Raw genomic sequence first — 14328 nt, 5'->3', positions numbered from 1 at the left:
AACAATGATAATATTCTCTATTGTGCCATCCAGTGTGGTAGCCACTAGCTGCTATTGAGCACATAAATGTGACTAATGTGGACAAAGAACTATTTAATTTTAATACATTTATAATTAATAACCACATGCAGTTAGTGGGTACTGAATTGGACAACATAAAATCTGGTGTTCACTGAGTGAATATGGAATGACCCTGAATACCAAAACTTGTTCTTTTCACCTTCTGCAGATCTCATTGCTCACCAAAAGGGGCAGATAGAGAAGCAGCCACCGTTTGAGATCTACTTATGCTTTGGGGAAGAATGGCCAGACGGAAAACCCCTGGAAAGGAAACTCATCTTGGTTCAGGTGAGGTTATAAGGATGTGTCAATAACTCTTCTCTTTTTTGCCAAGGCTTTTGAACATAGGACTGGGTCATATCCTCATCTAGCATCCATCACCTTATGTGGGTTTTAATTCCTCAGATGGGATAGAAGACTCAGGCTCTGTACCATAGGGACAAGCTGAAGAATGAATGTGAGGTTCTTAAAGTGGATGACTCATTTAGTGGAGACTATCATTCCCTTACTGACATTTGAGTCTTGCTGAAATCTCACAGGATATGATCAATTCTAGCTTTTCTTAGAAGAAACTTCTAAGCTGCTTTTAATAATGTAATCATTCTTAAAGAATTATTTTGACTTTATTTATTTATTTAATTCTGACCAGAGAGGGACAGTGTGAGTGTGTGTGTGTGTGTGTGTGTGTGTGTGTGAGAGAGAGAGAGAGAGAGAGAGAGAGAAAGCAAGCCACCAGGTCCAGGACTCGAACCATGGTCGGCCATGTGGGAGTCCAGTGCCCTTAACCACTACACCACCTGCTGGCCCCTAATAATATAATCTCATTCTAGGAAATTTCAGCAAGGCCACTTGGGCTTAGCCTTAGAGTTGTAAAATGAGGCAGGCAATAGATGACATTTACCTAAAGTCTTGCTAAGTAAGCAGTCTTCTATTCAGGCATGTGATATAATGCTACATTGAGGCTCTTTACTTTCATTTGAACAGACTTCTAGAGCAAACCTAGGCAGGATGCTCCAAAGACAGTGTGTCCTGTATCTAGCCATATCCTGTGTGCTGTTTAAAAATACCTTCCCGGGGTGAATGGTGGCACAGTGGCAAAATGTGACATTATGTAAGGCTGACTCACATGCAAGTGTTCCGGGTTCTTGTCCGGGGACCTTCTTGAATATGCCAGACCCATGCATGCCCATGACCAGGGCTGGCTGAGGGTGGGTGCGTATTGCAGTATCAAGACCTTGTTGGTTTTCTCTCTCTGTCACTTTCTCTCTGTCTGTCTCACTCATGGCATAAATAAATAAACTTAAAACAAACAAACAGAAGAATAACCTTATCCTCAACAAATACCTGTGTGCTCTGTGTCTTGAACAGGTCATTCCGGTGGTGGCTCGGATGATCTATGAGATGTTTTCGGGTGATTTCACACGATCTTTTGACAGTGGCAGTGTCCGCCTGCAGATCTCGACTCCAGACATCAAAGATAACATTGTTGCTCAGCTGAAGCAGCTGTACCGCATCCTCCAAACCCAGGAAAGCTGGCAGCCCATGCAGCCCACCCCCAGCATGCAACTGCCTCCTGCCCTGCCAGCCCAGTAATCTTCCTTTTCTTTTTTACAAGATTGTACATATGGATATTTTTTATTACTCAGATATAACAGCTTTCTATCTCTCTTTTCTATAACAATGTTAGAAGTCTATGATTCTCCATATATGTCTAGCTTTTAAAGTTGATTTAATTTATGAAAAAATCATCCTTTAGGCTTTTTTTTCTTTTTTTCTTTTTTAATTTTGTCAGGAGGTACATGTTCTCACTGGAGAAAGAAAGAGGGGGAAAGCAAGAAGACACCTCCCATGGAGGATGGGTCATGCTGCAATCCTTCTCTCCATTTCTTCCTCCTGCCAGGATTTTGGGCACACATGTACACGTGTCTGGCATATCTTTCAAACCACCGGGTCCAGGACTTGAACCATGTAGTCAGTCATGTGGAATCCAGTCACCAACTGGCCCTTTCTTCTTTTTTAAATTTCTCAGTGGTAGTATGATGTAGCAGGAAGAGTTTTGGCCTAGGAGTTTGGACACCAGGGTTCTAGCTGCAGCTTTACTTCCAATGTGACCTTGAGCAAGTCATTTAACCTCTGGGCTTCATATTTATCACTTGTAACATGAAGGGATTGGAATGATGCCTGAAATTGCATCCAGCTTTAAAACTCCGACTCAATGACTTCATTCTACTTGGACAAGGTAAAACTGCCTGGAACAGAATGCTTCTTCATTGTTCTTGTACCACATTTTTTTTTCTTGCTTTCATTAAAGTTCCTTCAAGCACTGATTTGTCCATGATTGAGCTCTGTTTGACCTGTTTGGCTAGTATAGTAAGCTGGCTCTCTGATGGGGGAAGTAAGACGGAGAGGAGCTGGTTGGTTGCTTAGGAACCAAGCATGGTATCTAAATAGAAATGGGTGCCAAAGTCTGAAAGTCACCTGGCCAGTGGACTAAAAGCTCATAAATTGAGCTTTTAAAGGGAAGCTGTCAACATAGAGAGCTTAGGGATTCTGAGGAAGAATGGGTTGTCATGTGTCTAATTTGTCACCACTCAAATACCACTGTAGGGTAGGGTGGAGTAGAGAGGATAGACCAGAGGAAATGACTCAGGTGGTATCTTTTAGAGGAAAAAGCCACCCCCCCCCCTTTAAAATTATTAGGTTTTTAAAAATTTATTCACTGAGGAAGACCTGAGAGTGAGCAGGGCATCTAGGATAAACTCCTTTGACTACAAAAGGGACAGTTTCTCCCTCCTTGGAGTCTTCCTGTCATTTGGACTTTTTGGAGAAAAATTGGGTGTTGGCTGTGTTAAGGCCAGGGTGAAGAAGGGCTGGGTAGTGCTCTCTGGAAAAGGCTCACCTAGCACAAACCCAGTCATCTCCCTTGCTAGTGGAGGTATCTGGGTGTGAGCAGTGAAGGTGAAGAGTGGTGTTAAACACTGTAGCTATATCTGTCACCAACTGGTCTTATCTAGTAACTTTTGCTTCGTCTCTGGTCCTTTTGTCTCTCCTTTTAAGGATGAAATTATACATAATGTAAACTCTACCACCTGAATGGTAAATAAGATGCTAATCTTTGGTTGCAGGTCCCAGTCCTCTTTGAATGCTGATGCCTGTTTAGTCTCTTACCCTCAACCCAAGCCACGTCCTACTTTCCAAAATAATTGAAGATAGTCTGCCTTTATTTAAAACCTGAAAGTTCAAGTAAATCAAAGGTGACAGTAGCTCTTATCCATTTATTTAAAATGCTTAAGCCTTGGTTCTAGGGTCTCTGAGAGACTAGTAAAATCTGCTATTATTAAAAAGCGTGACGAAGAAAAATGTTGGTAAATGTTGGTTGCACAGCTTCAAGGAAAGTTATACTTAGAGATCAAGAAGCATGCAAGGCAGGGAACCAGCAGTTAGCGTAATGGCTATGTCGCTGGATTCCCACATAGTCGACCGCGGTTCGCGTCCCGGACCCGGTGGCTTAAAACTCACGCCGGGCGCGTGTGCGTGCATGCCCAAGATCCCGAGAGGAGAATAGAGGAGAAGGGATTGCGGCGTGACCATCCCCTCTGGGGGGTGATTTCTCGCTTTCTGTCTCTCTGTCTCTCTCTGTCTGTCTGGCGAGCGCATGCGCCCTATAGTGAAAACCTCTCAAAAAAAAAAAAGTATGCAAGGCATAAAAAATACTTTTTTTTTTTTTCTTTTTTGGTCATTATGTTAAATGGATGAAGTGAGGGATTTGGCTGTATCTTGGATTTTAAAATAACCAGTGTAAGTAAATTAGAGTAACTGTTGAATCTGGACCAGTCCCTTTCCCTTCTTCTGTGATATGCTAACATCTAATGTCTGTCTGCATAGAAGCCTAGTTAATGTGAGCTGGTAAATGTGTTGAAATGGTGTTCTGAAATGCTAGGAAAGACAGTTTTATTTTGGGGAAGAGAAATTTTTGCGTTGGTACATGTGCGCTCACCAAAGAGACAGAGACAGAAAATGAGAAATGACTCCCCAGAGGGGATGGCCACACCACAGTCCTTTCTCCTCCATTCTCCTCTCTGGATTTTGGGCACACAAGCCCACGCACCTGGTGTGAGTTTTAAACCACCAGGTCTGGGACTCAAATTGCAGTTGACTACATGGGAATTCAGTGATGTAACCATTATGGTATTGGCTGGTCCCAGGACAGAGCTTTTAGTATGTAATTGTAATGAAAAGTTTACAAATGTGTCAGAGGAACAGATGAGTGGTTTTATGTGATCTTAACTAGATAGCTCATTTTCTTGCTTTCAATCCCACTTCAGAATGCTGGGTTTTCAGAAAGTAGTTCCCTTCATACACCTTAAGAACTCTTTCTCTGGTCCTGAGAGATACTAGGTGTCCTTTCTTTCTTGGAGATTGAACTGCTATTTTCTTTGGTGGCTACCACTACTTACTACCTTAGTATGTTCTGTTTCCTCACTTTCACTTTGTTTAAGACTGGGGATGGAGTTAGATTGTGTCACCAGCTCTTCTTTTTCTTCATGATGCCCTCTACGAAATTAAATTAGTTCAAAGATAAAACAATACAGGGAGGACCAGCAGTTGGCGTAATGGCTGTGTTGCTGGACTCCCATGTAGTCGACTGTGGTTCGAGTCCCAGACCTGGTGGCTTAAATTCATGCGGGGCACATGTGTGTGTGTACCCAAGATCCTGAGAGGAGAATGGAGGAGAAGGGATTGCAGCAGGCCATCCCTCCTGGGGGGTGATTTCTCGCTTTCTGTCTCTCTTTCTGGTGAGTGCGCGCTCCCTATAGCAAAAACCTCCCCCCACCCCATAAAAAAAAAAAAAGAAAGAAAGAAAAGAAACCCACTGGAGGTAAATTGGGAGATGTGGATCTGGGATGACCCTTTTCCTCATAAAATTAGGTCCCTGGGTATAATTCCCATAGCACTAAAGACTTCATCCTTCAGTGTAATCATTTCCCTTATATTTGATCAGCATCTGTGTCCTGCTTGACTACAAACTTGTTGAAGGCAGGGATTGTCTTAGACTTTGCAGCTAGTTTTTAGAACAGCATCTGATACACAGTATGTTCTTGAATATTTGTTGCTGGAATAAACGAGTGAACCAAGTACATATTTTAGAGAGTTACTGCTAACCACTGTGGGAAAATAAAATACATAAATATGAGGAAGGAAAGAAATTATAATTAGAGGACTAGTTTCTAGTCTGTTTCTGGCTTCCTTTAAGCTAATAACCAGAGTTAGGCTGGCAGCCTCTAAAAACTCATCGTTTGCTCACTTCATCTTTATTTCAGTTACCTTTTGTCACAGACTGAAGATTGCCACCAAGGTAAAGCCAAGAGTGAAACCTTCCGTGTAGGTGTCTGCAGTTTCTTTGGCCTCTATTCTGCTTCCCACCTAAGAGGATATTTAGAAAAATTGGTGGGAAAATGAAGTACAAGGGTTTTGGGGTACAAATAATAAAATTTATGCATAGTTTTGTCATAATACATATTTTCAGTGAACTTTTTAAAGAACCCTGCTGTAAAGACCTTTGGGCCATTTTCTCAGATACTGAGGTAGTCTTTTTTGGGGGGGGAGTTTTTGATATAGGGCGCACACGCTTGCAGAGACAGAAAGCAAGGTGTTTCGTCTGGAAGGAAAAGCACATTTCCCCCATTACAAAGCAAAAGGTGCTCGGTAATTGCTGGGTGTCCTGCTCCTGGCTTCTCCGTCAAGTTGGATCCCCCCCAAACTTCATAACGCCCAGGCGGGGCAGGCTGCGAGGCAGCATGCAGCGGTGGGTAACCGGTCCCCCAGGTTCCACCCTTTTCCATCCACGTTCGCCACTCCCAGTTCCTGCTAAGACGGGCGGGGCCTAGTCTTGTGTGACCGGAAAGGGCGGGCTGCGGGCAACACATACTTCCGGCGCGCAGTGGGGCAGCGTCCCAGTGGTTCTAAGCGGAGGCGTGAGGGCGGGTTGGATGATGTCACGGAAGGGTAATAAGGGGGCGGGACCGGAATGGGTGCGCGTGCGCAACAGTTTCTCTTCGCCTGCTTTGAGCCTGGCAGGCTGCGGGGGCGCTCCTGGGTCTGGCGTGATTTCCGGTGTTGCGGCAGGGCGCAAGCCACTGTGAACCTTACCCGCAGCAGGTGGGAAACCGGAAGGAGTTCCTGAGCCGTGAACTGCAGCGGAAGTGGCGGAAGAAAGTATGTGAGAGAGGTCTCTGCTTCCTTTAACAAATCACTGTAGCTGCTCAGATGTAGGGTGTGTGGTTTGGAGGGAGCCTCTTTTCCAAGGATTCCAGGATGTCCTCTGCCAGGAGGGGAGGGTGGAGCAGCAGAAGTTAAAATACAAGCCTTGTGCGGTTGTAGCAGATTTCGTTTATTTACCTTTAGATCTCAGGGTAAGATGGTAGTTAGTCCACGTTCTACAGTATATTCATTTAGTCAGAATGCTCTTCTCCTTGGCGGGAAGAGACGGGGAAGTTAGCAGCGGGAAGAATATATTTAAACCTAGAACTCCGTCCCAGAAAGGCAGATTGGGGCAAAATGCTCAGAATTTTGCCAAAGACCCCCCTGCCTCTTTGCCCCAGAGTTAAGATTTGAATCAGAGAACGTCGTTTGAAGACGTAAGATTTAGAAGTCAGAGATAATATAAATCTGGCCATGAGGCCTGAAGTTCACATGGATTTGGGACTAAGGAAGACTTAGCCAGAGAAATCAGGTACTCTTGGTGGCCCCATTTTCTTCAGCTTGAGTTCTCACGCAAAGCAGAGGAAGGGACAAACTAACCCCTGGAAAATGCTAGAAGACTTAAAAGGAAGGTTGTTTCAGGTTTCCCAGTATGTCATTGGTTGGTGTTAATTCTCTGCTATTGCTTTGATTTTAGGCTCTTAAGTGTCTGGAGCTGAGAGATGCAACCCAAGGAAGGGAACTTTGCCTAGCTGAGAAGGTTATGCTTAATGTTGGTTCCAGGTCTCATGTCAACACCAAGCCCTCAGCTTCTGGTGGCAGCTGCTCAGCAGACCCTGGGCATGGGAAAGAGATGGAGTCCACCCCGATCTATCTGCCTTCACCTAGCGGGAGAGGTGCTGGCTGTAGCCCGAGGTCTGAAGCCAGCTCTGCTCTATGACCACAACTGTGCAGGGGTATCAGAGCTCCAGCGGTATCTGAAGGAGCTGCAGGAGCTGGGCTTTCTGACTCTGAGACTTCATATCCTTGAGATTGGAGAAAATAACCTGATTGTCAGTCCTGGGCATGTATGTCAGCACTTGGAACAGGTGCTGCTTGGTGCAGTAGCCTTTATAGATGTTTCCAGCTCCCAGCCTCACCCTTCCATCTGCTCCCTGGATCAACTTCAGGACTTGAAGGTCTTCATGGCTGAGATGATCGCACACTTACAGGGGCTGCAGAGAGACCTATCTTTAGCAGTCTCCCACAGCAAACTCCATTCCTCAGACTGGAATCTCTGTACTGTATTTGGGCTCCTCTTGGGCTATCCAGTTTCTTATACCTTTCAACTGAACCAGGGAGATGACAACTGCTTAGCTTTGACTCCACTACGAGTGTTCACTGCCCGGATTTCTTGGTTGCTAGGTCAACCTCCAGTCCTGCTCTATTCCTTCAGTGTCCCAGAGAGCTTGTTTCCAGCACTGAGGAACATTGTAGACAACTGGAAGAAGGACCTCAGAACCCGGTTTAGGAGTCAGAATGACTTTACTGACCTCAGCATCTCATCTGAGATAATCACACTGCCAGCTGTGGCCCTCTAACTTCAACTCTCATAGAGAAGGTACTTAGTAGCTAATCATATCTAGATTGTTAATGGCCAATAGAAATCATTTCGAGTGGTAATTCCAAGTGTCTTGAGAGCAGCATCAAAAAATGGCTGTAATCAATTGGCTATATGTACAAAGTGCATTGGTGGTGGTGATGGTACATATGAGGGAATCTAAGAAGTTCGTGGAAAATACATGTGAAATACTAGGTGGATTTCAAAATGTTTTACACCAGAATAAACTTAGACATCCTATTTTCCATGAATCTTTTGAAATTTCCTTTTGAATTTTCCTAGGTAAAAAGTAATTTTTACCTAGTGGAGATGTTCATTTTTGACTGGATAATAGAAAAAGATGGAAAAGAAGGATGGTGGAGGACAAGGACAGTATACCCTTATTAGGTAGCTTTGTAAATATACTTATCCTGTATGGGTAGCATCTGCCAGGAAAACAGAAAAGCTGTACTTTTCTGCATATTTACATACCTCCAACTGAATAGGATTAAGGAGGGTAGACCAGGGTGCTTAAGTGTCATACTTGTGATGTGAAGTGTCATTCAGTAATAAACCAAGTTATGAGGAACAGTCAGGTCAGGTGAAGTTTATTTACAGTAGATGTAAAAAATAATAACAAATTTCATTTCAGTTGAGGGAAAAGCCAAAGCTGTAAAGTACCCAAACCTTAATTTTTCACTGAGTTCCTTATTTCTAAGCTTTACCCGAGGCAACTGTCACAAGTTATTCAGATCATCAAGTTGTCTTTGTTGGCCAGGAACACTGCCAGCACTGTGGCAATCACCACCATCAGTAACTGGAGCCATGGGCCACATCGCCCCTGTGTGAAGGGAGGGGGAGATAGGAGAAAGTGGCTGTGAGTTGTCTGAAGAAGAGGTAGGCAAAAATAATCTTCCTCCTTCCTATTCTAGCCCAGTGGAAAACCTTGAGTTGATAGCAGAGAAAAGGCTACTTCACTCAGTCCCACTTTCTGTTACCGCCCTTGGGCTCAAACCACTTTACCAGTGTTCTCTGGACCAGGGAACCATATCTAGCAGGACCACATACTTATTTGCAGATATGAATAATCAAGGGTAGAAAATAACTCAGCAAAATTACATTCTCTGTTCTTGTGCTTCAGTACTTTTGCACTCTTCCTGCCCTTGCCACTGTGCTCACAGGAAGCTAAAGACACCCTTTCATACTTTAATAGTAGAGTCTGAGCTCAAGACAGTGAGCACTGGGCTTGGATATAGGAGCCAATTTCTTTTCATGGCTGTTATACTGTTAGTATAGTATAAATCAAGTGTAGTAGAACAGGCTGACCCAGTGTTGACATGGACTGCTAAATTTTATCTGCAAGACATGGTTAAGGAAGGACTTGTCCCACAGTCATCAAGGATTATGGGAAGATAAACTCTCTTACTCTGGGAGGCGGCTGCCGGCCCTGGTTCAGCTCTTCTCGACAGAGTTGCAGCTTATGCCGGCAGGAGAGGTACTCGTCGCGGAGGTTGTCTAACTCTGAATACAGTTCTCTGCACTGTGGAGAATATCACCGAGGTTACCACTACCAATTCTGTCTAGAACAGAGGCCGGGTAGGAGAAACTTCTGGGGCACTGCCCCTCACCACCATTATCCCTCAAACATTTCTAGATTGTGTTTCCATTCTCTCACCTAGTTTTTCTGGAATGTGTTCATTGAAATGATTTGTTATAACACATTTACATTTTATATATTAAGTGCTTTTATATGACAGTGTGTAAGTAGTGGGCACTAAAAAATAAAGTTTTTTGAATGTAAAAGACCTATAAGGGATGTTAGTTAAAATTTCTTTCCCAGGAGCTAGCTGTATGTGAATATTTCTGGGGAATGTTCATTTTGGGGATTGACTGGGAACTGAACCCAGGCCTGTCATGTAGCCTCAGTCTGTGGAGTAGTAGCATCTACCAGCATGTCTTACTTCAGCTGAACCTAGGGGTATGTATGTATGTTTGTATGTATGTGTGTACATTCATCCCTTGGTATCTGCATAGGATTGGTCCTAGGACCTCCCACAGATGCAAAATCTGTGGGTGCTCGAGTCCTTTATATAAATTGACATTATATTTGCACATTATCTGTGTACATTCCCCATGTACTTTAAATCATCTTTACTTATAACACCTCATACAAAAAACTGATATGTAAATAATTGTATTTGGGAATGATGATAAGGAAAAATAGCCTATACATGTTCAGTACAGATACAGCCATCATAGGCTGTAACTACATAGTATACATCAGCAATAACAACACTTTAAATCTGCAGTTGGTTGAATCTGTGGATGCCTAATCTATGTATGTATGACTCTATGGGCCAACTGTCTTTAGAAAGAAAGTTCTGCTATTTAAATTATGCTGTATAAAGCAGTCCTCAACCTTTTTGGCACCAGGGACTTTTTTTGTGGAAGACAGTTTTTCCAAGGGGGCTGAGTAGGAGGTACGTTTATGAGAGAATGAAACCTAGATCCCTTGCACATGCAGTTCACAATGGGGATCATGCTCCTCTGAGACTAATGCTTACACTGATTCGACAGGAGGTGGCGTTCAGGTGGTAATGTGAACAGTGGAGAGCCGTTGTAAATACAGATGACGCTTTGCTCACTTGCCCACTGCTCACCTCCTGCAGTGTGACCTGGTTCCTAATAGGTCATTGATTGGTACTCATCCATGGCCTGGGTATAAAGTTTTTAAGATACTTGATGAGAGAGAGAATTTGAGAAGTTAATATGTTTATTAAATGTAAATGAGTTTAGGTTGACTTTCCAAAGGGAAACTAATAAAATCTTGAATAGGGGTTGGTATACATAAAAGACTGACTTATCAAACAAAAAGTAAAGACATTTGTACAAGCAAGTGAGTACCTGTGGACATCTAATCACAATCTAAACTTCAAAGTCCTCAGCAGTTTTTCCCTGTCAGTGAAACCCCTCACTGTCTGGGACACTGTCTCACCTTCTTTTCCTTGGCCTGGAGCTGCAAAGTCTTCTTTTGCAGCTGGTCTCTGAGATCCCAGTCTTTTTCCTTCCCTGTACCCTCAGGTTCCACTTCGTTATGAGAGGGCTTTGGACTCCACACAGGCAAAGCCTGATCTAAAAAAGCATCCAGATTCTCAGTGATAGTGATGCCCACACTTCTTAGGAAGGACCTTGTCACTGAATGAGAACCCCTGGGAGTAGGAGGAAGAGAGCGAACAAAGAGGGCTTGCACCTTGGCTAGACTAAATTGAAGGAGATTCCCTGACTTAAAAGAATTGCCCTAGGACTCTGCTCAGCCTGAACAGACAGCTGGGGTTTAAGCTCCTTGAGGACAAATTGGCATCTTATTTTGGCATATTTTCTTTGTATCCCCAGTCTTGTCGGATGCCAGATAATTAATTTAATTTCTTTGGTTATTTGCCACATTCTTTCTTATTTGCTAGACACTCAGATACAACCCCTTTTCCCTTATGTCCTCATTTCAAAGCTGTGAAAATGGCAGTCATATCCTAAAATTTATCTCCATTGTGGTTAAAGATGGGTTTCCAGCTACCTCACGGTCTTAATCTCAGTGAAAAGAGCACTGGACACTAAAAGTCAGAAGTTCTGATTGTTGTCTTAGCTTTATCCTTAATTTGTATGACCGCAGATCTTTTTTTTTTCCCCCTACTATGTAGGCATAATAATTTCTACCTTATCTGTTGGGTTGTTGGAAAAGTCATGACACATTTTTACATAGAAAAACATAGAATACATCATGACTTTTCTGACAACCCAGTGTTATATTACGCATGTCATGGATAAGAGGAATACATGGATTCTCAGAAAGCTTGGGTAGCAGACACTTAAGTGACTCTTGCATCTACACAGTTTGGGGTTCGGAAGTTAGATGTGCTTTGGAAAATCAGTGCGTAAAAATTGACATGATATCCTGAGTTCAAAATCATTTATTGGAATGTTCAACACAAACATGTTTTGAAAGAGTAGAAATCCTTTATATACCTCTCAAGATAGAAGGCTAACTACAAAGTATCCTCAGAGCCAATTAACAGTCCTTACAGAGCTCCTCTACATCCCTGATTTAACAGAATCCCAGAACTAGAGGGGACTCCAAGAGGCCATATAGTCCATCCCCTGCCTCTAGGCAGGCAAAGAAAAAGTAGTATCTTAGAATTTGTGGTAGTAAATATGCTGACCTTTCTTTGTTAAACGTTTCTCCTGTTCTTGAAGCTGTAAGGATTGATTCTGAAGCACACCTGTTGGGAAACACAAGGAACTTGTCTATGCTAGCATATTTACTATAAAGAGTCTTTCTTTTATTTTTTTTAAGAATTGTTTTACTTAACTTCATTTATTTTATTTATTTTTAAAAATTTGATCAGATAGGGATAGAGAGAGAGTGAGTGAGGAAGATAGAAAGTGAGAAAGCAAGCCGTCAGGTCCCAGACTCAAACCTTGGTGGGCCATGTGGGAGTCCAGTGCCCTTAACCACTGTGCCACCTGCTGGCCCCAAGAGTCTCTTTTCATAACTTTGCTTAGAACCTTGATTATTAAAGATGTTCCTATCTGCCATGGGTTGAATTTTGTTCCCCCCAATTTTTCTGTTGAAATTCTAACTCCCTGTACCTCAGCTTGACCTTGTTTAGAGATTGGTTATTTACAGAGGTAATCAAGTTAAAGAGAGGCCATTAAAGTGGGCCTTAATCCAATATGGCTGGTGTCCTTGTAAGAAGGGGAAATTTAGACACAGACATTCTCATGAGAAAGATGTGAATAGAAATGAAGATGAACATCTATAAAACCAAGGAAAGAGGAATAGACCCAGTCTGTGGTACTTTGCTATAAATATATCATACTTAAAATCTCAGTCTACCATGTCTTTACCTTCAAGGGTCTATGTACATGTTTCCTTGCCTTAGAAGAAAAGTTTTCCTAGATGACTCTATATAAAGAGCAACTACTTTCCCTTTATCCTGTTTTGTTTTTCTTCATAGCAGTTATTACCACCTGACATACATTTGTTTATGGAAACTCTACACTGGACTTCTAGTAGAAGTTACTTAGAATGTAAGCTTCAGGAAGAAAGAAACTTCATTTTGTTCACTACTATATCCTCTGTGCATATATGTCGAGTGCCTGGCAGTTTGTAGTGGCTTAATAACTATTGAGTAACAAAAGCCATGGTTTTGAAGTGGTTTCTGTCTGTCCGGCTCCTGTCCTTCAGGAGCTTGGTAATTGCTGGTATTTTCCCTCTGTTTCCACTTTGCTGTTTGCATGAAGCTTCTATGTCAAGAGTGTCAGGTTAAGGTTGGGAGCAACCAGGAGAGATATTAATAGAGTTGGGTTCTCCTTTCCAGGAATTGTTTATTTTTCTTTTGAAACCCCCCTTTTTTTTTTCTTCTCTGGACCTAATATGTAGTTTTGAAGTACACTGAGACATGTAATGTGACCTTATTTTCTAACCCATCCCTAATGACAATTATCTGCATGATATACACAGACATGTACATAATATATAAAATAAGAACCATTCAGGGAAACCTACTACTTTTAAAACTTGCAGTTCTAGAGGAAATGCCAGTGACTGTCATTAGCATGGAAGGAGAAAAGTTAAAAGGGTAAAAAAGAACAGACGCTAATATATAATTTATGAAGACCTATGTAAATGAACTTGCTTAATAAGAAGACAGTTTGAAACTACACAGAGATAGAGGATATGCCAAAGATTGGGCCTCTGACTTCTCTGGGTGCTTTCTGTGGTCCAGGAACCCTGGGAACACCAAAAAGCAACTTGCGCTACTTTCAGAACTGGAGAGGGAACTTACTCTGCAACTGTTGTACTTTGGTCACCAGGGCAAATTTCTCCTCCTCTGCCCTCTTTAGTTGGTCTGAAAATGAAATAATGCAAACCAAAGTAGAAGAACCCAAGGCAGAACACCTGAGGATGGAAATTAGTCATAGGTACTATCTTTTCTGTGGCCTCTAACTTATGTCAAATGGAAGTTGCTCTATCTTCTACTTGTCCCAGTTCTGAAGGACCAGAAGCTAAGCACCCCAGAATTCATCAGCATCAACAATGGGTTGAATTAGTGTTGTATTTGCACACTATCTGGTCCTCTCTCTGATGACAAAGAGGCTGGGACTGGGAGACCTTCAATGTGCCATGTTTCAACTGACCTTTCCCTTTCAAATTAGGAATGTAGTCTTGACACTTGTGACTGATATGGGAGCAGATGTGATCTGGCCCAGAGGGATGGGCTGGTAAAGAATTCATGCAAGATACTCTATGCAACAAAATTAATTTTCAATTTCGCATTATTAAAAACACCCTGCCCTTCCCTCGAGGTAAAATGAAATCAGAAAACTAACCAAGCAAACAGTCAAAAGGCTCACACCTTTCTCTCCATCTAACTTCCTTTGCCTCATTTCCCTCAACCACGGCTCCCCATAGTCTAGAGGCTTTCAAGGAG

The 14328-nt window shown here is 42.6% G+C and overlaps 3 protein-coding genes across 17 annotated transcripts in view; 2 read left to right on the top strand and 1 right to left on the bottom strand.

Moving 5' to 3' along the window:
- The window catches only part of IRF6 (interferon regulatory factor 6), a 44917-nt gene extending 43190 nt beyond the window's left edge, over positions 1-1727 (top strand). For all 7 annotated transcript variants that reach the window (XM_006159327.3, XM_006159330.3, XM_006159329.3 and 4 more), the window contains 2 exons: positions 230-348; positions 1429-1727. In XM_006159327.3, the coding sequence (XP_006159389.1) occupies positions 230-348; positions 1429-1653 (344 nt within the window). In that variant the 3' untranslated portion in view covers positions 1654-1727. The remainder of the gene's footprint in view (positions 1-229; positions 349-1428) is intronic.
- A 4378-nt stretch (positions 1728-6105) lies between these two features.
- Positions 6106-14328, top strand: part of CUNH1orf74 (chromosome unknown C1orf74 homolog) — a 29394-nt gene continuing 21171 nt past the window's right edge. Inside the window, exons 1-2 of one of the 3 annotated variants that reach the window (XM_027776107.1) lie at positions 6106-6289; positions 6959-8283. In XM_027776107.1, the coding sequence (XP_027631908.1) occupies positions 7032-7841 (810 nt within the window). In that variant the 5' untranslated portion in view covers positions 6106-6289; positions 6959-7031 and the 3' untranslated portion in view covers positions 7842-8283. The other 2 variants (XM_027776106.1, XM_027776108.1) reach the window with 2 other exon arrangements.
- Positions 8420-14328, bottom strand: part of TRAF3IP3 (TRAF3 interacting protein 3) — a 28047-nt gene continuing 22138 nt past the window's right edge. For 3 of the 7 annotated variants that reach the window (XM_027776104.1, XM_006159325.3, XM_006159326.3), the window contains exons 12-16: positions 13684-13746; positions 12055-12114; positions 10836-10972; positions 9267-9380; positions 8428-8681 (exon numbers count right to left, since the gene is read on the bottom strand). In XM_027776104.1, coding sequence (XP_027631905.1) covers positions 8589-8681; positions 9267-9380; positions 10836-10972; positions 12055-12114; positions 13684-13746 — 467 coding nt within the window. In that variant the 3' untranslated portion in view covers positions 8428-8588. Of the gene's footprint in view, positions 8682-9266; positions 9381-10404; positions 10556-10835; positions 11050-12054; positions 12115-13683; positions 13747-14328 lie in introns of those variants that run through there. The other 4 variants (XR_003551207.1, XR_003551208.1, XM_014591887.2 and 1 more) reach the window with 4 other exon arrangements.

The sequence above is a fragment of the Tupaia chinensis genome, unplaced genomic scaffold (assembly GCF_000334495.1).
Source record: "Tupaia chinensis unplaced genomic scaffold, TupChi_1.0 Scaffold000627_1, whole genome shotgun sequence".
Taxonomy (NCBI): Eukaryota; Metazoa; Chordata; class Mammalia; order Scandentia; family Tupaiidae; genus Tupaia; species Tupaia belangeri.
Note: the sequence above shows the minus strand (reverse complement) of the source record. Positions and strands in the feature narration are given on the sequence as shown.